This window comes from Serinus canaria, chromosome 14 (assembly GCF_022539315.1).
Source record: "Serinus canaria isolate serCan28SL12 chromosome 14, serCan2020, whole genome shotgun sequence".
Lineage (NCBI taxonomy): Eukaryota > Metazoa > Chordata > Aves > Passeriformes > Fringillidae > Serinus > Serinus canaria.
Genome location: NC_066328.1, coordinates 8,567,950 through 8,592,189, shown reverse-complemented (window position 1 = coordinate 8,592,189; position 24,240 = coordinate 8,567,950). Strand labels below are relative to the sequence as shown.

General features: G+C 40.2%; 2 protein-coding genes across 5 annotated transcripts in view; one reads left to right on the top strand and one right to left on the bottom strand.

The window, feature by feature from the left end:
* The window catches only part of IQCK (IQ motif containing K), a 36,670-nt gene extending 22,857 nt beyond the window's left edge, over positions 1-13,813 (bottom strand). Inside the window, exons 1-5 of the mRNA XM_050980283.1 lie at positions 13,783-13,813; positions 12,715-12,852; positions 10,606-10,703; positions 5,210-5,262; positions 5,022-5,099 (exon numbers count right to left, since the gene is read on the bottom strand). Of these exons, the coding sequence (XP_050836240.1) occupies positions 5,022-5,099; positions 5,210-5,262; positions 10,606-10,703; positions 12,715-12,852; positions 13,783-13,813 (398 nt within the window). The remainder of the gene's footprint in view (positions 1-5,021; positions 5,100-5,209; positions 5,263-10,605; positions 10,704-12,714; positions 12,853-13,782) is intronic.
* Positions 13,814-14,248: 435 nt separating this feature from the next.
* Positions 14,249-23,559, top strand: KNOP1 (lysine rich nucleolar protein 1). 4 transcript variants are annotated; one of them, XM_030229814.2, is made up of 5 exons: positions 14,249-14,317; positions 15,199-16,561; positions 20,035-20,103; positions 20,570-20,647; positions 22,945-23,559. In XM_030229814.2, the coding sequence occupies exons 2-5, from the start codon at positions 15,200-15,202 to the stop codon at positions 23,254-23,256; spliced, it is 1,821 nt and encodes a 606-aa protein (XP_030085674.2). In that variant the 5' UTR covers positions 14,249-14,317; position 15,199; the 3' UTR covers positions 23,257-23,559. The 4 variants fall into 4 exon arrangements, with proteins under 4 accessions (XP_030085674.2, XP_030085673.2, XP_050835943.1 ...); XM_030229813.2 differs by having other exon boundaries at positions 14,269-14,336; XM_030229815.2 differs by lacking the exon at positions 14,249-14,317 and adding an exon at positions 14,616-14,750.
* Positions 23,560-24,240: the final 681 nt, after the last annotated feature.

The following is a 24,240-nucleotide window of genomic DNA, read 5'->3' as shown; positions in this document are numbered from 1 at the left end:
TACAAGAAAACATTTTAGTGCATTACATGGAGAGTACATTTTTGAAGGATTGTAAATGTGGCAATAACCAAATTTAAACTTCTTAAAAAATGAACTGCAAGCAAGTAGACATCTTAAAGTGTGACTCCTGCTAGTTAACAGGAGTCTGACCTCTTCTCCTCTATCATCTTGTGCAAATAAAAGCTCCCTTATGCTGTCAATAGTGAATTGAATTTAAAAATGTTATAAATACATTGGAGAGTGTTATCAAAGTGACCATAGTGATAATATGCATTCAACTGCTACACACATACCAACTATTTATATACTTGCTTATCTATTTATAATGAAGAAAAGACAAGACAGTGTGGAGCTAACATGAGAAAGTTGTTATGTGGGGAGGCAGAGTCATGTAACCAACAGGAGACTGAGGCAGAACAGGTGATTGGTGACCAGAATGTCAGAGGAATTAGAGGAAGTACACCAAGAAGTCTTTGTAATGACAACATGCCAAAAAATAGCAGAGCAAGAATCTTTTGTCTTCAGTCCTGTCTGAAAATCACAGTGGATTTCTTGCCTCAGCAGGCTCCCCTTGGGAGGACGTGCCCACTTTAATGCTCCAGCTCAGCTCTCCTGTGCTTGCATACTTGCCACATATTTTGGAAGTCACCAAGCATTGCCTCAGCTCTCTCTCTCCTAGGACCAACATTTCTGCAGTCTGTGAGAGTGTCTGTGGGCCTGGACTGAAGGAAACCAAACATGGACCTGTTCCAAAGGCCACTCATGTCAATGGGAAAATTCCCATCTATGTTTGTGTCCTTTAGGTCAGACTTTGTATGCTGAAAACATGAAAAACTCCCCTTAGTGCTCCAACAGCAGCATTAGGAAGATGACACAAAGCACTAAGAAGTTTTCAGTTTCCTCATTGCCATTTTGACAACCATTACATAAATTAAAGCATTTTTAATGCATCAGATATTACAGCCATAACACCTTCAACCCCATAAAGCATCATTACAAAATATAAATATTTTACACAGAAAATTTCTGCAGTCTTTCAACACACAGTTTTTAGGTAAAAAATTTCACCTTTGTTAACCTGAATTCTGCCACATTACTTGAATGGCAATTTTTTTGAATAACATCCCCAGAGGTGTATTTGTTGGACTTCCTGTTATTACAATAAAATGTTTTTTATAGCTCAAATTAATAAAGAAAATTAAAGAAGAACATATAAGGCAAACCAAGCATACTCCAAACATGGCTGGATTAGACACAAAGCAATGAAATATAGCAGTGTGCAGAAAGCACAGCCTGTAGAAACTGGGCATATTATGGAAAGAAAAAATCAGTCACCCATGCAAAATTACCCCTATTGGCCATCTGAGAGCTGACAATGAAGTCAACTGTAAAGGCAGCTGAGACCAGCAGACTTCACCCAATTAAAATATGTGGGGGAAGGAGAAGAAAATAATCAATGTATATATATGTGTATGCAGATATTTGGCAAAAGCCACTACTCCAAATTTAGTTGTTGTTTATATCTTAGCTGCCCACTTCAGTAAAGCCATGATAAAGTTATTTTCTCCGTGTCTGTACACTTGTTTTGGTACACACAGATAGATTAAACCAGGAAATGTGTCCTTCTGAACTGGGTAGCAAGTAAATATCTCTAATAAAAAAGAAGAAAACGTAGATTTAAAAAAATCTTGTGAATTATTTTTTATCTGAACTTCAAAAGCCAGGAAATTTTTGTTCCTAACATAGGTGCATGTACTATACACCACTCTCTCTCACTGGATGCACGGTCCAGGGTTATGGTGAACAATGCTATCATATTATTAAATTTACATGACAGGCTTTTATGATATCACTGTTTTTCAGAGCAGGGGAACAGTGTTTTATTGGTTTCTTCATATTTCTTTCATTAATATGCTAAAGAAGGCTGGGAAATGATGCTGCCATGGTACTCGGAATATCTATGCCAGAAAAGTAAAATTCAGAGGGATCACAGCATAATCAGAGCTCAGTGACTTTCCCTGGCCCCGATTCAGTACACAGAGCTTGGTTACTTGCAACTGAGCTTCAGTGCTGTTCAACCAGAAACACACTGGAAAATGCTGACAAAAGGCAACTGTGGTGCTCATTAGCATATTTATAGGATTACAAAACATTCTCAGCTCGAATTCTGTTTCTTCACTGGTTCTATCAGCAGCCTCAAATGGAGGAGCAGGCACATCAGTTTGTACCCCAGCAAGGGCCCAACAAACTGGTTCTGAGTTCAAACTCCACTCTCCTGCCCTCTGAAAGGTGCAGCTGTCCTCTAAGGCAACAGAAATGTCTGGCATGTGATATGGAGATTACCAGGCAGCACTGAAGCTGCTCCTTCTATTGCTTTTAAAATCTGCTTGGGGAATTGAAGGCTCCCAGGAGATGGAATATTTTGTCAGCCCTACTGGTAACATGCAGAACTCAGTGCAAGACAAGGTACCTATACTAAGATGTCACAGCTATTATTACACTAAAGCTGGAAACAAATTCAAATTTTACAAGCTCCTTCACCTACAAACACTAGGTTTGGAAGGTACAAGGTTTGCATTTAAAATTCTGAAAACTGATGCAGCATTTAGGTCTCCTTATTAGGGAAAAGTAGGCTGCAAGATCTCATTTAGAAATGCATTGCACAGAAAATGAAGCTCATAAGACTGTGGCTTTGACTATTCTTCAAAAAAAAATTTTTTTTGAGCTTCAAAGAAGAAACTGGAGGCACTGGAGGAGAGCCAAAAAAGTCATACTCAAGTATGGAATATATTTAAAAAGCTTGATCCCGGATACAACAAAACCAATAGTCCTCTGGGGTTTTTTGTTTTGGTGGTTTTTTTAAGCTTTAAGACTTCTTGGCGCTGATAAACCCATCTAAACAGTTGGGATGAGGATGCTTGCCATCAAAATTTGACCAGCACTTTTTAGTATTTTGTCTCTTATATTTTCTTAATCCTGTTAAAAAAATTAAATCTCCTTTAAAAATAGAAATGGAAATGGCAATAAAAAGCATAGAATCAATTACATTTTAAATGTGATAGCTGGAAGGATATAACAATAAACTATTTATGACATATCCAGGACATTATAATAAATTATCTTTTTTTATTCTTATTTAATATTGTATCCTTTCACTTTGCTCAACAAAATTTACTTCAGAAGCAGCATTTTTAAATCTGTAATTTTAGGATAAGATCACTAAAAGTAGTTATTTAATAATAATTTTAATAATTATTATTTTAAGGGCCTAGTTGTTTAGAGGATTTAAGATGAAGTATATCAACTTAAGTGGGACTCTGACACTCCAGTGTCCTTGTGGAGCTGTCACTACGTTATTTAGGAGCACCACAACCAACAGAAGCTATGAGTCATCCAGGCTGTGATTCCACAGTGTATTTCTCTTGTTGGCAAAGCTGACTTAAGCAGTTCCTGCCACCACCTCTCTATCTTAGCAGCTCAATTGCTCTATTCACCTTGCCCTGAGCCCTTCATTTTAATCCTTTGTTTGTGCCAATACACAGGTTTGCCACTCCCCAAGGTGAAGCAGACTGGAGAAATGATCTGTGTTCAATAGCTGAACAAAACCCTTCTCACACATTTTGGCAGAGAGATTCCTAACTAGAGTGGGGCCCTGAGCAGAATAATCAAGCACCCTACCAAACAGACAAGGTGGCATGAGGGTGCCTGCAAGCAGGGTGAGGTGAAGAACAGGAGAGAGCAGAGAACATTTTGTTTAGCTTTACTTCCAAAAGAAATGTTTGTAAAACTGTGATCTTAGAGATTTTATCTTTGCTACAACATCCATCCTCACAAATCCGTGGTACCAAAACGGCCATCCTGGCCAAGGGCTCTTCTGTGTGCTGAAGAAAGGGGTGCAACAGCCAGGCTGCAGCTCATGCTCACTTTACAAAGCACCAAACCACAGCCTGAGATGGGCTCTTGTTGGCAAGAACTGTGTTTGACAGAATGAGGCAGATGTGTCCCAGCAGAGGCAGGTTTGAACAGCAGAGCCAGGACAGCACGATGGCTGAAGGTACGAGAGTTGGGATGAAAGGGGTCATTCTCCAAAGGGGTCTTGTACTGCAGAAATGTCCTGCACAGCTCTGACCACCTCTCAGGGAATCAAAGTCAACCCTTTTGACACAACTGCCTGCTTATCCACAGAGACCTGTGAGAAGGAGCTTTCCTCTTGCTCCATTGGTGTCTCAAAGTTCCAAGTGTCACACGTCAAGAATTCAAAAAAGTTTCATTTCCACTTACATTGTGTAACAAAGTAAATGTATCTACAAAGATATCAATCCCTATGTTTTCACCAATTACCAATCCAGATTCCAGTAAAGTTTTCAAATTGGAATTTTTCTTTAAAATCTGATCTCTGTTAGTTTCTTATTCCCTCACTGTGGACTAATCCTTTGCTTTTCTCACACAGCAGCTATATTTTACAGTAAATGCAGTCTCAAGGACTTTAGCATTTCTTTCAAAACTATTGTGCTGTTTGGTTCTAAGAAAGTAACAAGGAATATATGATTGAGGCTGCCAAAAACAAGTGCTCATTTCTCAAAGTCCTAAATGTCTGCAGAAATGCATCCTGATGCCAAGGATTGGTACAGGTATTTTGAAAGCAGCTGCTTACAGTTAGAGAAGAATTTCTTGATATACTCTCAGAGATTTCCATAAGAGAAAGCAGCACTGAAAACATTGTTTTACTCCTTGGTAGAAAGATGTTCATAATACTACCAGACTATTCAAATGTCCTTCATTCTACAATTAAAATGTTTAGGAATTTGAAATTAATTTATCTGAGAACAATTCTGGTACAAAATACATTGTAAGTAACACACTGGCCAGTTAGAAACTATCAGATAGTTCTTTGATGCACACAGTAAAGGGCATTTTTGAGGGCACAACTACAACATATTGAGGCTCTACTATTTTTTTTGGATAGCAGAGGCAAAAGAATAAAAGGAGAAAAAATTATTTTGAGTACTGCAATAACTTACTGGTCCTTTAGCCAGTCCTTAACAAAAGGAATGGAAAACAATTCTGTGAATGACTCATCTTTCCTCTTTGGATTCTTGCTAAAGAAAAAGAAAAACAGCTATTAATTTAAATTGCAGCTATTCAATTTGCAAATTAGTGCCTTGGAATCACTGAATATACTTAGTAGCAAAAAACATGCTTAACTTACTTGTATAACCACTCAGTTAGGAAATCAGTGGGTATGAATTTGGTTCTTTTTCCCTAAAGACAGAAGACAGTTTCAAATTATTTATTATTTTTGGATTTGTCAGATGTTTAAGATAAATTGACTGTTTTTTATTAAATAAAATATACAGTACATTACTCTGTCTACTCTTTATTGCTACTGCCAACAGTCAGTGGCTCAGCCAAAATTTTAGAAATTTTGTGGAATGATTTCAAGACAAACTATGAGTGAGAAAATTCTACATATATTATCTTGGTGTATGCTGCAGTATGTGTAGAACAAAGATCTCTAAATGGTGCTCTAAGTGGCAATGTGAAGAACTTAACAGAACTCATTCATACATGAAAATATGTTGTAAATTCCTTGCCATTTTGTTTAAAGGTCTATTATCATACTCAAAATACTTAATTTCTTCCACAACACAGAAGGAACATTGATTGGATATTGGCTCCTCCTGCATGGAACCAGCTTGAGATGTTGTGAATACACACAGCAGAGTATTGTATGGCTGCTCTGACCATCATCTGCTGGGTGGTCCAGAAAGGAAGGCAAAACCAAAGGAAGACTTTTGTCTGTCCACAGCCACAGAAACCATGGGCAATACAGAGACCCAGGTAAAAAGTTCAAAACCTGGAGCTTCTCAGCAAAACTTTTGTGCCCTTTGCTCCCAGTTCTCAATCTTAACCAACAAAGAGAATTTTGCAAAATGTTTTGCAGTAGGTTGTCCTTAGGGACTCGTGCAGCCAGTACCACAGCCAGCCATTCAGAGCCTGAATTTTGATAAAGCCAGCATGGATCAGGAAATCCTTTTTTTAAAAGCATTTCCTCTGACATTCCATCTTGACAGATTGAATGGATAAATGATACAGGTGCTCATTCTGCTTATTACAAACCACAGTAACCATAATGTGGAGAACAGAACACGGAGTTCTGGGTGGAATAACAGAAGAGCTTGATCAGTATCTCAGGAACCCCCCTGACATGAGATGTGCTCTGGATGGACACAGTCACAGTGAACCCTAATAGACACTGAGCCCTGCAGCCCTGGGGCACCAAGTGCTTCATCACAATAGCAGCCATTGAGCTAAAAAAGCAAGCTGAGCTCCCATCCCAACACTTACCCTGTCAACCAGGAGATTCAGCTGTCATAATTGCTTCTTAGGAAAACAATTCACACTGGTCAAAAGCTTTTGTGAAAGTGCTTAATGTCACAAAAGAGGCTGAAGTCTTGATTAAAATGTAAGAGGTTAAGATACTACTACCACTTGCTAAGGAAAATACAATAAACATGAAAATTGAAAAATGACTTTATTCTACGCATTATCCTTAGATGTGAACAGAGAGGCAGGAAAAAATGTTCTACACAGTAGAATTCTTTCAGTTCATGGTACATGTCATAATCTGGGGGTCAGCCACAGGTGAAGTGGAAGAGGAACATCACGTGAGGTGCTGACTGCCCAGGGAAGAGCACAGGGCAGTCACATAGCTGGGGATGACAAGTGTGAAGTTTAGTGCTGGGCTGCAAGGCAGTCCTACAGGATGCCCAGGAAAGCTTTTAATTTCCTAAGAGAATCCTACCCTTGGTAGAAATACAGTCTGACTCCTACAGGGAAAAAAAAAGAACAAAAGAAAAAAATAGAGAGCTTTAAAAAAAAAAAAAAAAGAAAGAAAGCAGAAGAACAGAAGATTATTTAGTCATAAAACAATTATTAATCCTGAGCCATCCATGCCTTTATTATCTGTTTTGTGTCAACCAAAGCTTTAGGGTTCAGGTAGGGCTCCCTTAATTGCTTGGCTGGGAAGAAACACAGCTCCTCATGCAATTTTCACCCTTATGCTAATACCAAATGCTGTTCCAAGAAGCCCAACACCTAAACTTAAAGAGACCCATACCTTCACTGCAGAGCTTTCTATGAGTCACTTCAAATGTTAAATGGACAAATCCTGACTGGCACAGAATCTGTAAACCAGCAGCAGAGTCTGATTGTGACTGCACAGCTATTCTCAATCACAGGATGAAAATGGGTCCCATTACTTAGGGAATTGTTTCAGATAATAAATTCTACACTTTGACAACAAAATTCGATTTAATCTAGCAGTTGTAATTTAATCTGTTTTAAGTAAATTGCTTTTCCTTTGCAATTGGAAAAAATGATCAGAACAGGGTTCTCAAAACAGCCATCACCAAAGGAATCAAATTCATCTTGTTTTATCCTTGTTAGCAGAGAGGAATTCAATCAAGCTGAATATTTTTTATTTTATTTTCTTTGCCAGGAAACAGTTTATTTTGCTAGTGAATTAAATCATTAGTTGCACAGCAGTCAACATTTATAAAGGGAAAAAATTACATAAATTGACCTGCCTTTGACACATTCCTCCAATGCTGCATGAATCCAGATAAAAAACAGGAAATATCTGTACAATGTGCATTGTTAACCTGCAGATGTGTTTATAAACTGTTTATATTCAGAATTCATTTTCCATTTTTCAGTTTAAATATGATGTGCTTGGTAATAATCATGAAAATATACTGGTGATCATAAGATGGCAAAGTCATTAGGAAACCTTCTTCCATCCCCTTTCCCTGATCTATCATAATTTTAAATACATTCCATTACAGAGCCTGATAAAGCTTCCTCCTTCTGTGATATCTAACTAGAAAGAAAAGTCAGAGTTATTCTAATAAAAACATTTATACATTGTTCAGTTTAATGCTGAAAAATGAATGCATTAGTTGGTTCTCATGAAAGGAAAGATTTAAGAAAATAGTCTTTCCCCTGTAGGCATTTGACAGCAGATGGGATAAAACACAGGAGAACTTATGGTAGGAAAAAAAATCAGTGAGGGAATACACTGGGCAACCTAATATGTTTCTTTCATCTCTAATTTAAAAATGAAGCTTCTGCAGACTGCTCTCATATTTATGTCAGTTTGAAGACTGCACATATATCTAGCAGCTGGTGGTTTTCCTAGGCTTTAGCTTTTAAGATTTTTTGTATGCATCACATAATGCAAGAGAGCCTATTTTAAATGAAATGTATAAATTGTTATGTTTCTTTATCACCTTTCAAAAAAGATCTTTCCTACACACATCCCTGCTTCCAGCATAACTGTTTCCCTTTCCTGACTTTCCCATGTGACTGTACAATTCTTCCTCTCCAGACATGGATGCACCTTCTCTGGTGTCTCCCTTGAATTCCCCTGTTGGCCCCAGGATGTGATTTCCTTCACACAATTTCAACTGCTCAAAAGCTCTCCTATTTAGTTTTTCCTTCTCTTCTCATACATCTTAATTTCCTTTCAAGACATGAAAACCTTTAGTCCTTCTCATCAAAATCCCACTCTTCATTCTCTCTCACCATCCCCTCTCTCTTCTCCAGGGCTCATTCAACATTGATTGCAGTCATTCCTCCCTTCCTTCCAGTGCTTCCTCATTTATCTTCCACTGGTTTATTCTCTACCACTGCCCTTTACAGGCTTTAGTGACTCATGTCTAGCCAGAATTCAAACCCAATATTCTCCTCTCATCCTTCAGGATTTCAGTTAGCTTCATCACAATTAATCCTCTTCATGTCCTGTTGTCTCATGAATTCCATGAATCTTTTGAATCTTTGTTGTCCTCATATTTTTGGAAGCTGTATTCCAATGTGTTTATCACAAGATCCTTTCTCCCTGTTCCTACTTTGGGTTTGTAAGGACTCTGCTTTTGATCCTAAAATTCAGTTCAAGTTATTTCATTAGCCATTTTAACCCAAATTATAGCAAGTTGGAGTATTTTTCCTCCAAATCCATATGGAACAACACATTTCTTACCAAACTAAAGGATAACTAAAAATCACATATTTATGCCAGATAAGGGAACTGAATGTGCAAGTTCAAGCACCTGGACAACAATGGAAAATAACATAAATATTCAATTATATGGCAAGCATGAAGAGCTATTGTTTTCCTAGTTATTGTTCAAAAGGAGGAAGAAATGAGGTCACAGTGGAAAACTATCACCTGACCTCAGCTTGCTTTCCTGAGCTTGGCTCCCCAGCAGCAGGGCATCTCTTCACATAAGTGTCTTTTCTATAAGCTGAACTAATTTTTATCAAGTTCCTTTACATGAGAAAATCATTGCTTTTAGGAGTTTTCTACAAAGCAGCACACAGACCCATATAAAATCCATTTTCAGCACAAACACTTTTTAATATATATACCACTGAAGATCTGCAAAATTTGTCAGATTAAAAATAGACAAAGTAACTTTAGATTTGTTCTGAGTTTGAAACAGAAATATTTATAAGAATGCAAATATTTCTAAAATATCTTTGTATTTAAGTTTTATTGCCTTTAGAAATAGCTAACATCTATCAAAGCCTGTATTTTAAACCATTGGTAGGACATGCCTTTCTCCTAAAGGTTACATGCTTCCAAAAAAACCCTAAAAAGAATCAATACAGATTTTATTAAAAGCGTGATGAATAATATATATGCTGAATTATTTTCTTGGCTTGGTAATGTAAATGTGATGGCAAGAATGACAGACAGATGTCACAAAAATGAACCATTTTCCTATTTCACCTGTATTCATCACAGCTAATAGATACATAGTCACACCTGTAAATCCATCAGTTTATAGACACACAGAAATTTTGTGAAGAGAAAAAAAGCAGAAATTATGGGAATGATGATCTAAGCAATCCCAATAGCTTTGATCCCTTTGATCCCTAAGCTATTGCTGGGGCTCTGCTAGGCTGCAATGATGCAATGAGGAATGTATTTATGCTTTATTTTGCATCAGTCCTAGTGGGGTTTTAAGCATTCCCTATAGACAATGAGGAATGTATCTCTAGACATACACTGAAAACAAATGTATAAAAACACAAGTAGCAAACAATTATTTTTAAATCTGCATTTTTATAAGCTCATTCATATACCCATATTCCATTCTTCCAGTTAAATGGAATTTACAGAGAAAAACAAGCTAAAATAAAAAATTTATCTCTATTACAATGCCAGACCAGCAAAAATAGAGTCACAAAGTAATATTTAAGTTCTGTACATCACCCTCAAATGAGTGAAATGTATTAATCTGAAAGGAAGCCTGTTCCTCTAAAACACAACACTATTTAGGCTAGATACAACTGGATATTTAAGGAGGATTTGTAGAGAGTTAGAGATGGTCATAATGATCAAGTTCATGTAGAATGTAATCTGTTCTGAATTACTGGAGAAAATAACATTTAAAACCATATCAAAAAAAACCCCTGATATGTTATATCATATTATTGTGGATGGTTTTCTTCCAAAAGACCAAATTTAAAAAATACTGCCTGTGAAATAAAAGGCTGTAACTTCCTGCCAGTGATTTGAAATGAAAACTACAAACTAACCTCTAAACACTTCTCCTTCTCTACTTCATACAGAAGTGCAGCCAGTCCTGGTAAGAGCACTGGGAAGATGTAAAACTCCAAGAATTCTCGAGGAGAACCTGAGAAAACAGGACAGCCTTAACTTACAGCTAAGCACTTGGATTTCACAAAAACACCACCATGAGATATCCTAAAGTCAGAACCAGTCATTTTGTCAATACCATCACAGCTTGGACAAAGCAGATTCATTCCCTTCACATGCAGCCACTGGTCTGTCTTCACTTCTCAACAAACACAACACAAACTTGGGTAAATTTCAAACCAAATGTGCACCAACACTGCAAACTCAGTGTGCCTCAGAGATGTCAGATTCAGTTCTAAGTGAAGAAACTCAGACACCAGAAGCAGTTTAGTCACAGAAGTGAAAAGCTCTGTGAATTAATCTACCCTGACAGGAAGAAATTAGCCTGTGCTGAACTCAGAGCTGCTGCAGTTAGACCACTTTGGTATCTCATGCCCTTTACAATCTGCATTAGCAGAGTTAGTCATAAAACTGAATTTCTAGACAGAGGAAAAACCAAAGGTTATATTTTAGTGGTGCTGTGATTTCTTTGTCATAATTGCTTCATACTTGCCAGATCCTTCAGAGATTTTAACATGACTCCATGTACCCAACCTTTCCCCTCTCAGAGGGCTGTCTGGGCTGGCACCTCTCCCCACTCAGGCAGTACTCAGGTTTTGGTGTGATCAGCAAAGATTAAATCATACAAATGTTCTCTTCTGGCAACACAGCTGAAACACTGAATTTATTCTCAGCTTTATACCATTAATTGGTTCATATACTGCCAGAAAATGCTCAAAACTGGGAGGACACTATATAAAAGGGTAACACTGCTTCTGACTCGCACCAGGAATTCCTAATGAGCAAGAATTAATGGAAGAGAAGACAAAATGAAAGGCTAAAATTCATCATAAAAACACACTGCTTGGGAAATTTATAAAGTATAGGAACTGATAAAAGTGGAAGAACAAAACTTCAGAGCTGCTTCCATTCTCATCTGTAATCAGATGGGAAAAAACAGTATTTTGACAGCAGTTTTCAAATTCAATTGCCTACTTAGTCTATTGATCCTAGTTTTGCATTATTAAATCAGAGGAAGAAATACCTGCCATTTCTGATTTAAGTGCCTAAATAAATGTCACTTATTCAGAAGAGCACAGAACTACCTTAGCTGGTCAAAGCTGTTGGTTTTTAATGCATAATTTGATATTTCTTCCATTGACCAAGTGGCCAAGTTGGCTCCCTGATTTCACACCAGAGGCCAAACCATGTAAATTCCACACAAGCAAAGGTGTTGGTGCTCTTACCACTCCAAATTAAATAAATTACAAATCCTTGCTATATGCAAGACAAATAATCACAGCAGGGTTTAACATAATATACTGCTACTTACATTTTTTTGGATCAGGGGGGTCTCCAGGGGGAGTTTCCCCAAGTACAGGTAGCAGATATTGGTCTGCAGGGGCTGCAGGAAATTCCATAAGAATTTCTGCTTCCAAAGGCACCTGCTCAAAAGAAATGTATCCTCTCTAAATACCCCAACAGACTAGACAAAACCATACAAACCAATTAAACAGAAAAACAATTATAAGGTATGTTTAAAAGGATGGAATTATAATTTCTAATTCAAATATTGTATTATTTATTTTCTGAATACTTGAAAATATATAATTACACCTAAAAACTTCTGCAGTTTCCAACACGGTAAAATCATTCAAACCTAACAGAAGGTACATGACTCCCTTTTACAGAATATGGTGAGATATCACAATTTTAAAAATATTTTATCCATTGTAAGAAATAGTAATTATTTGTAAACTAATACTGGTAGCATTTTCTGAATAAGTATTTTCCATTAAGAAGCTTAAATATCTCTTTCACATTGTTCAGAATTCCTGACATTCACCTTTTAAAGAAAATAAACTTTTCTTGTTAGCACTACCCAAGTTGCTTTAAATACAAGCAATTATTTGGAATATTACATCTGTTGGTTCAAATAAGCCGTTTGAAAAATAACAGTTTTGTTTTCATTTTATGAATGAGTCTACCCTGTGGTACCTAATTTTTACATTTAGTTGTTTGAAATATTTTCAATCCATCTCTATGAAGATTTTTTACTTGAACTGCACTCACTGATTCTTGTTTTGATTCGGGATCTTGTTTTGATTGAGGATCATCTGAAAATTGAGGCTGCTCCTCTTCATGCTCTAAAAGTTAAAAAAAGTACAATATTTACCAGAAGACCCTAAAATATATTTATTTTCCTCCTAAAGCAACATTTTTCTAAAGGTATTTATTTAGGTTTGAAAAAACAAGTCAGTATGCAATAAATATTTGTATAACATGAAATCTAGCATTTTAAAACAAGCAAGAGCTTTAGACACTCTTGTCATGTCCTCTCTTGAGCTTTAAGTCAAGTGCAGTGTTCTCACTGACAAAAGAACCCTTTATTGGGAAAAAGATACCAAAATAATAATTCAAAATATTTCAACATAAGTAGAATACACATGCTTGCACGGAATTAACCATTGTTTTTACTAGTAGACAATCCACTTTTCATAGTGGATTCCTCTATACGTAATTTAATCCCACAGACATTGTTAAGCATTACTGCCTCCAAAATAAAAATAAAATAAAATAAATAAACAAAATAAAATCCTGATGAACAAAAAGTTGTACATGACACTCAAGGATTACTGAGTGACTCAGGCTGAGAGAAATAAAGGACCAAGAGAAGGAACTTGATCAGAGAACAGCTCCCGGTCCCAGAGTGCAGAGCACTGAGAGCCCGGCCCAGCAGGGTCAGTCCCACCATCGCAGCGGGGTTTAATGGCACCACCAAATCCATGGGTGCTGCAGGTGTTGGCTTGGAATAATCAGCCTCTCTTCTACCCAAAAATGGCCATTTTAATGCAAAATGCCTGTTCTGGGCATCATGAAGTACTGAAGGAAGAGAACCCCGTGGGAAGTGCAGAATGCAGCGCTGGTGCCCCAGCTTTGCAATCTCCGTGTTCTGACTCTGGGAGAAGCCCAAGGGCTTTGCTTTAGGATGCTGCTCTGAGCACAGATGTTCTGTATTAATTTAACGTTCGTGCCAGCACTGACACATTCGCCTCTGTGCTTTCCCGAGGCAATACCCAATTCCTCTGGGTACGGGATAACGCACATGGCACAAGGGCAGGGCAGAGGCCCTGCCACAGGCTGAGGCCCTGCCAAACTGGCAGCTGGCTGGCTGCAGTGCAAACACACACCAAGGCTGTCTGTCGGGAGGTTATGGCAATAAAAGCAGCATAAGGCCCACTAGCAGAACCGCTCGTGGCCGCGGTGCCCGTGGGGATCAGGGCGGCTGCGGGCGCTCTGTGGGGCGGGCACAGCCCCGCGCCCGACCCACAGCGGCGCTGAAAGGAGCGGGCGGCCCCAGGGCAGGGCAGGGCCGGCCTGTAGGGCCCCGAGAGGCAGCGCGGGAGCCCTGCCCGGGGGATTCGGAGCGGAGCCAGGGCTGGGGCCGGGGCTCCCACCTGCGCCGTGCCCGCCCTCCGCCATGGCCGCGTCCCGGTCGTTACCGCGGCAACGGCTCCAGCAGCGCCCGCGCGGGGCCGGGCCGGGCGGGGCGGAGCGGGCACGGCGCGATCGCTTCCGGGGCGTTGGCGGGCGCTGCACGTGGCGCGGGAGGTGAGCGCCGCACGGCCCGGTACGGCATGGCCCGGCACAGGGACCGGCCCGGCACAGGGACCGGCCCGGCCTGGCCTCGCCTCGGCAAGGCACGGCAGGGCACGGCCCGCGCGGGATGCGGGGCGGCGGGGCCGAGCCGTGCCGTGCCGGGGCCCGGAGTGGGGCGGGACTCGGGCTGACCCCCCCTCCCCGGGTGCGGGTGGGCGCGGTGGGCCCGGGCACGCAGCGAGGGGGGCTGTGCTGGGCTCGGGGCTCTGTGCGCGCTTTGACAGCGTGCCTCGGTGGTGTTACTGCAAAGCGAGCAGGAGTAATTGAGTTTCTCAATCAGGGGGTGCTAAAGGGGGCTCTGTTGTAACCAGTTCGTTGGCATAAATGTCCTGAGAAAAGAAACGGAGCGCAGGGATAAGAAATCACCGATAGAAGCTAGTTTAAGGTAATAATTCAGGTGCCTTGGAAGGTTCTAATGCTGAGTGGGCAGTAAAGCGATGTGAAGTTCAGTGTTAAGTGAAAAGTCACAGGCATCTGGAAAACGAATTGTATTTCTATATATACACTGATGTGTTTTGCCTTTTAGATAGGATATTTGGAGGGTAGGTGTTTCTGTGAAAATGTAATGCTCTGCTGCTGTGAAACAGACAAATAGAACCTTAAAAAGTAAGGCAAGGTACACTAAACAACATGATAAAAAGAATCACCCCAGTAAACAGTCTTTTCTGTATGTCAATGTGTTCTGGTTCCCTATCATGGAAAGCAGACTGAAATTAGAGTGCCAGGGACAGTGGGGGACCAGGAATGGTTTCAGAATAAAGGAAGACCAAGTAGATTAGGACTTGCATCATCTCTTTGAAGCAGTTCACTAACATCTTCATGTCCTTTTTTAGAATGATAATAAAGAAAAAGAGAAAAGACATTCATGAGGAGCCTGTGCAGAAGAAGAAAAAGGTGAAAACTGTCATTGAAATTGAGGAAGATGTTAAAACTGTCATTAAAACTGAGGACAGTGGCCATCTCAAGGAAAAAACAAAGCGCAGGAAAAAGGAACATTTAAAAGATGAGTGCTTACACAAATTGCAACCAAAGAATAATAAGAAAAACAAGAAGAAGAAAGTTGGCTCTGAATTAGTCAGAGAAGATAATTTAGAAAGTTTTGTGAAGAGAAAAGGTCATCTGGATTTACAACTCCAAGAGGAAACAGAGGAACAAATTAAAATATTCAAAAAGAAGAAAAAAAAAGTCCATTGTCATTTCTCCTTGGAGAATAAAGAGAGTAGTGATGTGGAGCTTTCAGTTCACACAGATGGTACTAGGAAAAATGAATTATCTTTTAAAAAAAAGAGGAAGAATACTGCTTTGGATTTGGAATTGGATGGTGAGGTAACAAAGAAAAAAAAGAGGAAATGCAGTTTTTTATTAGAGGACATCCAGGACACCGGACAAAGGCAATCTGCAAAAGTCTGTAAAAACAGCCGCAAGTACACTTCACAAAATGCAGTTTTTATGGGTGAGGACTATGACACAGGTAATGCCCAGAATGGGGGAGAGAGTTGTGTAGGAAAGAAGAAAAACAAAAAGAAAGCTAAGTCTGACTGCTTTTTACCTCAGGCAGATAATGGGGACAACATGCATCAAGTTCCTGGTAGCCTCACTGCATTAAGTGACTTTAGGAAAAGGAAGAAACATAATTCCTGGGAATTTACATGGACAAGCAGAGAGGAAGAGGACAAAATTAAGAACTTTGGACCTATCAAAGAGAGGAAGAAAAAGAAAAAAAAAGCTATTTCTTCCTCAACCTGTGAAGATGAGCAAGACTGCAGTCACAGCATTCCTGATAAGCATCTTCCAGCACAGCAGGAAATTGAGCTTGAGGAAGAAGAGCTGTCTGGAAGGAAACACAGGAAGAATTCCAAGTATAATAATGAAGTCAGTAAAAAGAAAAAGAAGAAGATGAAGAAAAAGGAGAAGGAAACAACATACTCAGAAGTTTCTTTGAACAATGACAGTGCTTCTAAAAGCCAAAAAATACTACTAGAAAGCAATAAGAAGAGCAAAGAGAGTGAGATGGAGCTAGCTCAGTGTGTTACAGGGGACACTGTAGATGGGGTGTTATGCAATAGCATTCCTGTGCTGTGTGAGAGAAGAAGGAAAGAAAGGAAAAAAGCACCACCACAGCACTTAGCTGAAGAGCCAGCTTTGAAAGCAGATGCAAAAAAGATCAAGACAGAATCAGCATGGAATGAGTCAGTGGTGAGTTGTGGAGAGGAGGGCAGCTTTGCACCCTCCTGCTGAGGAACTGAAAGCCTTTGGGGCAGTTCCCTGCTTTGCAGGCTGTCCTGCCTGTTGGTGACATTGAGGTCACTGAGGGTCCCCCCTGGGTGTGGGGAGGCAGGGTCAGCTGATCTGTTTCAGCATGCCATTGCTCACAGGATGTCACAGCTCACAGGACATCCTGAGCTGGGAGGGACCCACTGGGATCAGCAAACCCAGCTCTTAAAGGAAGGGGTCAGACCCCAGCTGAGCTGGTCCTGTGACTGATGCTGGAACATCCCACAGTGTTTCTGTTGTGAAAATGTAAATATTACAGCTAGCAGCTGGCCCCAAAACAGAGTGGGTTTGTACAGTCATAAATGCTCAGTTGCTCTTAGCAGAATGGCAGCCCTCTCCATAAAGCAGGAGGTGAGTGCCATGTCATTTACCCTGAGCAGGTGAGCTCATCTCATTGTTTGTTAGACTTTCCTCAAGCTTTGCTGCTGTCACTGCTGGAATTATGTAATGTTAGGAACAAAGGGGAAAGTTAGCCCAAACCTGGTGACTTATTCCAACAAAACTTCAGAGAAAATCCTTGGAATCTTAAGTAGACTGGGCCAACAGCATTGAAATGTAAATTCTGATAGATACTAAAGACCTAAACACACAGTTTTAATTAAAACAATAAATCTATGCAAGAAAATAAATAGATGTAAGAACTGTGTAAATTGTAACTGGGGATAACTGGGATTGTATCCTGACTGACTGGTCAGGAAATCCCATCCCAGAGTCTTGCAGTACTTGCCAATTCTGAGGTAAAATGATCATGATGAAATATTTGAAATACAGATATTTTTTCTTTATCTGATCAAAGTTATATTTTGAAGCTAAGGGTGCCAAAAGTTAGTATCTACATGCCCAACTTCTGTTGTTATCATTGGGAATTAAGCTGTGAGATGCTCAGAAAATCAAGAGGTATCTGTCTGTATTTGTAGCTGCTTCAACTTGACTTTGAAAATGGCACATTACGAGTTACTAGGAGGTCATTTTTATTCCTCTAGGTAATGGAAAGCTGCACTCCAGTTGCTTTCTATCAAGAATTTTGAATGCTTGGCTTATTTAATGTCCAGCTCTAGTTAAGAAGGTATCACTGAAGATTTTTGCAAGTTAAGGGCAGAACAGCCCATAATGTGAGCTGCTTCTCAAGCTCACTTCATGGTGTGCTTTGCTTTGTCATGCACTCAGATGCAGTTTCCTCAAGTTCTATGGAAACCTGGCAGCTGCCTGGTGTCTAGTGCTAATAATTAAATTTAGATTCATGTGGAGACCCAGATACAGATTTTTTTTCACAGGGGTTTCTTAGAAGAGTGTGTGTGCTTATCAGTCATGAGGTGAGCAGAAGTTTGGGGCTTTCAAGCTGGATTTCTCCTTTTGACCTTTGAAAAGGACAGGGTGGTTTTATTGCTGGATATATTTTCTAATTAAATTGGCATTGCCTTTTTGAGATTGTAGGGCATTATTTGGATTTTGCAGCTGCTTACATTGTGTAGAGGCAAGATAAGCCTTACAATGACATGTAAACTTTCATGACCAGTTAATATGGAAACCACAGCAAATACTTTGCAAGCTATTGAGGAGAAGGGAGTAGTGTGATGCATGTTCTGTTCCTCTTTCCTATAGGCAGCTCCTTTAATTACAAAAAAACTACTCAAAAGAAAATCTGAAGATTGAGAGGTCTGGGTTAATCAGTTCTAGCAAGCTCTAGTTCCTGCCAGGCTAAAAGACACTGCACTAATAATAATAATGTGGCTGATAATGTGGTCTTGCATTTAACTGTGCCACAGTCCTGAAATGATTTAATCTACAGCATGTCACACAAGGCTTTGCATGCCTTGAAAAATCCTCTGTTGGGCTTGCCCCGCAAGTGAAAGAGCAAATTTTAAAGACCATGTGGAGTGATACCCAGTGCTTGGTTGGTGTTTTTCTCCTGGGATGCCATTGCAGTCAGCTGGGCCAGTGAGGAGGATGAGCACTCAGTTTACTGCTTTGATGTTGTTTGCCAGCAGACAGCATAACCCCACCACATGTGAATGTGCTCCTTTTCCATGAAGTTGGAGGCAGCTTGGCACACCTCCAGGGGGTAGTTTTTTCCACTCAGTAGCCCTCAGCAGGCAGCACAGTGCTGGGAATGAGCAGGGATGGGGGTGCTCCCTCCTTCCAGCTGAAAAGAAAAAAATATGCTGCAGTTGTTTGCAGAGTCCTGTCAGGACAGTTTACCTGCTTGTTTTAATAGATCTGGAAAGACAGTACCAGGCCATCTAGAAGTAAATTGGGGGTTGGTTTTGGTTTTTTCTTTTCTTCCAAGAACACGAGCTCTCCTTCCTGCAGTGTTTTCCCATTTTTAACAGTGCAGGTACTTGTGTGTGTGTGTGTGAAAGCAGTGTATAAAAGCTAGCTTTGGAAAATGAGGTAAATCACTGATGGCTTTTAATAGAACTAAAGCCTCAAAAAAGTAACAGCAGGTTCTGCTGACAGAAGTATGTTACAAATCTTTCCCTTGTCGTTTCCCTGGCTGTTTCATGCTTGGTTTATTATGTTAGCTGGATCAATAGATCTTCCCTTTGGCCACTTTTTCCAGCCTGGTCTAAAGCTTATGGCTCTCATTTACCACTGTCCTGGACTGAGTACTTACCCTGTTGTACTGGATGCCCAAAAAGCTTCTGACTACAGATGTGGAAGAGAAAGACTGGGGGCAGTGGTTTAGGGATGCCAGTCACTGGCAACAAAAGCTGCAGAAGGGCTGCACTATGTGGAGGTGTGATCAGGATCTGGGTGTGTGGGCTCTGCCCAGATTTACCTCCTGCCATCCAGAATATCCTTCTGGAGCTGCTCTGTCTCTTCCCTCAGCTCCCTGTTCCTTGCTCTCAGATGTGGCATCATGTGCTGCTGCCTGCCATTGCAGGGGACAGGTCCTGTGTGAGCCCTGCTTCTCCCTGTGCTCCTGGGGACCTTCATCCACAAGGGAGCACAGTGCAGCTGCCTCTTGATTAGTCTTTGTTTATTTGTTCAGAGAGACCTTTATTTATTTTACCTCCAATTTCTATTTTTGTTTAACTTTCACTGTCTCTCTGCCTTTCTTCAAGTATAAATTTAAACTTTTACAAAATGGTTAATTTGAAATTTCTCTGCCTGCAAACAGCACTGTGCATGCCAGTGTTGTTGGCAGTCCCTATTAATGTGTAAATCTAAAGATCATTTATCTTGATTAAAATAAAAAAATCTCTGTGAGGTTTTTCCATAGGAATACACTGATTTAATTGGCATTTTCATCTTAGAGCTGACTATTTCTTCTTGCCCCTGAATAGTACTACTGACTGCTTACTTTTTAACTACTTTTGTGGTAAGAGCTGTGTAAATTCTAATTAATCAGAATGGATAAAAATAATCATACAAGCTTTTTTCCTGTTTTACAGGAACGTCTAGATGGTGTAATTATTGTGAAGGAAAAGAAAGGAAACTGTGATGAAATTAACATAGACAAGGTAGGCTTTGTCCTAACTGGGTAAGATCTAAAGCAAGTCAGCATTTAACATATACATAGGAATTGATACAAAAAACTGCTTTGTTGCTTATCTATGCCTAAATTTCCCTAAATAAAGCCCTGCTTAAAATGTGCTTTACATGTGGGTTAAGTCCAAAATGTACAGTCAATGTCAGAACTAATTTACTTACTAAGTTAAAGACTCATTTCTTTGCCTCTCATCAATGCAGGCAGTTAGAAAATTAGACTTAGTTGATACAGCAAACCACTCATTTAACAGACACTAAAAAATTCCAGTTCTCATGTTGAGTGTGTGAAAGGATCCCATGCACCTTTTAATTTTCCTTGCAAAATTCTGAAGATAACTAATTATTCTGTTTTTTCTCTTACTATTTCATTATGAATTAACTGTCACTTAACACTGGACACACAGTCTCATGCTGCATGTGTAATTTTCTGCACACTAGGTGAGGCGGCAGGCCCTGCAAGAAGAAATTGACAGAGAATCTGGCAAAACCAAGGCTTTCAGTTCCAAAGGGGGACAGGTGATGTATGAGTTTAGACCTCAACCTGGTGGAAATGCTGTGTTCCAGGGCAGGGTCCTGTAAAACCCACTGTGCTCCTTTGGGATGTGGCTCATGTACAGCAGTGTTCCTGCTGAGTGCAGATTTCAGGTCATGCTATAGAACAGCTTGGTGCAGTGCCAGGAGTCTGAGAGCTGAGCACTGAACTCCTTGCCATTGCACAGGGCTCTAATTCCCATCATCATTCCTCAAAAGCAACATTTTCTCTGGTTCCCCTGGAGAATGAGCCATCAAACATTGCTACAGGAGCATTTTCTGCTTGCTGTGAAATACATTTTTGGGCTGTGGATGCAGCAGTCACTGAAGTGTGTCTGATTTCTTACCTGCAAGACTTTGCACACATTCAGCAGCAGGGACACCCATGGAAAGGTGAAGGAGGTGGCAGCTGTTAACACACATGTGTGATGTTCAGAGTCAGTCCTCTCATGGCTTCTGCATCCTCCTCCTCTTTGGAAGGTGATTGCTGATTCTTTGCTTTTGCATCCTACTCAGCTTGGCTCCTGACACATTCACTGTAAGGTCATGGAAACTTGCTGTAGTCTTTAGCCAGGGCTAAGAAGATTGAGGTGGAGAGAAAGCTTTGCTAGTAGTTCAGGCTTCTGTTGTTTTGCAGGACTGCCAGAATGCCTAGAAAGCTGGAATATGCCTCAAACAAATGCCAGAAACAACTCCTGTAGATCTAACATAGTGGGAGGGAGTCTCATAGCTCTGGAACTACAACTGTCTAATAGTCTCTGGAGTCATTGAGAAAAATGACATCCTTGGCAGGAGATCTCAGTTCTTTGGCACTGATCTGTTTCTGTTTAGTAGTGTGCAGAAGAATAGAAGCTGTGAAAACTAATTCATCAGCTCTACAAAGTGAGCTGGAAATGCTTCAGCAGAAGCTGTGTGTAGTGCCTGCCAGCAGCTCACTTAAAAACAGAGTTTTGACAAGCCATAATTATACTTGCATCAGTGCAGATGTCTCCCATTGCAAAGGGAGGACTTACATTTATTTATCTGTGTCTTGTGTGTATCTGGATGTGTGCATGTGTCTGTGTCACAAACTGGGCTTGTGCAGCAACTTGCCAGGTCAAAAGGCTGAAGTATTATGGGTAGCTTTCTTCATACCAGGTATTCTGGCCTGTGATAGTGAATGATTCTCCAGCCTTGCTTTTTTTACCTTAAACCCCTGCTGTAGCTTTCCTGCAGTTGTGTAGCATGCTGTGTGTCATGGTGGCTGTCTGCTGGAGAATGACTGTTTCTGCAAGCTGCATCTGTACTGTTGGAAGGATTTCAGGCTGACATAAACATACCACTGAATTCACATTTTTTTCCTTTGATGTAGGCAGCTTAGTCTGTTTAATTAATAATCAGACACTCTGCCATTTAGTATCATGCCCAATTTTAAAGAAAAAATTCTGAGTAAATCCTGCCAAAAATATTTATAAGTGACTGCATAGGAGTCAAATACACCCTTGAATAATGAAGCCTGTTCTTAGGTAAGCCAGAAGTTCATGAACTCTGTAAATCCTACAGTGTATCTGGGGTTTTCCACAAACAGCTGAAATCTCATTTTAGCTGGATATTGCCTCCTCAGAAAGGGGCCAGAATCTGCAGACAGAAGAAGAATCCTGAAGGGGTGAAGTAGTTCAGAGAGGGCAGTTAAATACAAATACAGTAAATACAAAGAACACAGCAAACTGCAAGGGAGGGGAGGCTTTAAGAGAACTAGACTTGGTCCTGTTGGATAGGGGAGGCCCTCTGGTTGTGCTCCCTTGCAATATTAATTGTAATTAGTGGGATGAGAATGCAAATATTACTTCAAGTTTATAAGCCAGATTGAACAGTGCCCACAGCCAACAAAACACCGCTGAAAAGAGCAGCTCCCTAACTAGGCAGTGGGAGGATGAAAAGATAACCCTACAAAGTGAAGTGAAAGAGGATTAAGTCTGACAGTTTTCTTAGAATAAGAGATGCTGTCTGGTTCTTGGAGCTGGGTAAAGAGAGAGCAGAAAGCCAAGTTGCTAAGGCCAGAGGGAAAGGAGCTTCTCAAGGGCATTAACCCCTGGCTCCAGGTGAAATGGCTGAAATGCTGATGAAGGTGCACTCAGAGTCAGGTCAGTCTGTTACCACATCCCTGGAGAGACACTGCCCATGGAGTAACAGCTCCCAGCCCTGTGCCCCTGTCAGGCTTCTGTGTTCTGTTCTCTCACACAGCCAGAAATTGTCTCCTTGGTATTTCTTAATTTTAGTGTTAACTTTGTTTTGCCTCACAGGATATGAACCTTGGACAGTGGAGTACAGCTACTTTTAAAAGTTCTGAGGAACAAAATAAGTTTTTTAGACTGTTGGGTGGTTTTAAAAAAGGTTCTGTGCCTATCCAAAGTCCTTCAGCAACTACAAACAAACCAAACATGGCTCTGAACCAGGAAGGGGAGGAGAAGTTACAGCAGGCTCTGAAGATGGAGTTTGATAAAGCAATGGACTTGAAGCAACACAGAGGAATGGGTCTTGGATTTCAGCCTAATGCCAACAAAAAAGTATACATAGACAAACATGCATCTAGATCTATAAAATTTGAAGATTAAAATTCAGAAGTAATTGAGTGAAATTTCTTTTTGCCTTCTACATCTTTTTACTTGAAATAAAATATCAAAATGCTGAAGAAATGTCATAAATGAAGTACTTGAAGTACAAGTTTTCATCTGCTTATACCAGTGGAGCTGGGTCCTCATTTCATCCAAACAGTAAGTTTTTGAAACCTTTATTATGTTCTGCAAGGCAAGAGACAGCCTCCTTCCAAGACTCAAGATGTGTGCCATGCCTGCAATTCATTGAAATGCAGTAATTTCTTTTTAAATGCTGATTGAATAAACTTACTTTTATCTGTATCATAAGTGATTCAAAAGGATTTTATTGTTCTCAGTGGTACAAAATGATGGTGCTTTACTTTGAACACACACTAGTGGTGTGCCCTCATATTTGATGAGGGCAGACTTGTAATTCAGAAAGTAATTCTTAAAAATCTTAATATCTTCCTTGTAATAACAGATAGCACTGAACACCCTCGATATTGGAACTATGCTCTGGCAGTTGGATTTTCCATCAGCAGCTGTTACCTAAAAATGGAAGTATAAGCATTTTGAAGAGTAGCACCAACAGAACTACTCCCATTTCTTTATCTTTAAGACAGCTTCACTTTTCCACAATAGTTTTCTGCAATGGACTGCTCTAGCTGAAAGCATCTGCCTCCAGCAGAAAACACACTTAACAGCACTGGGTTCTTCTGATGCATTTTGGGCAACTCCTGGGAGGAAGTGAAAATTATACTGAGACTCCATCTTAAGGGGCTGCCATGAATCCATTCCTGTATCTGGGAAGGGAGATGTCTTGGAGAAAACCTTCTCCTTTTAAAGTGTCATTTAAACCACCACTACCTCAACATGAGGCTGATTTGCATCAGTGCTCTCAGTGTTCAGCACCAGCTTCCACCAGCCCTTCTAGGTTTTGGCTATTTTACTAGAATTCAGGTAGCTGAGGTTGTTTTCTCTTCTGGTTTGAAACAAATGCTG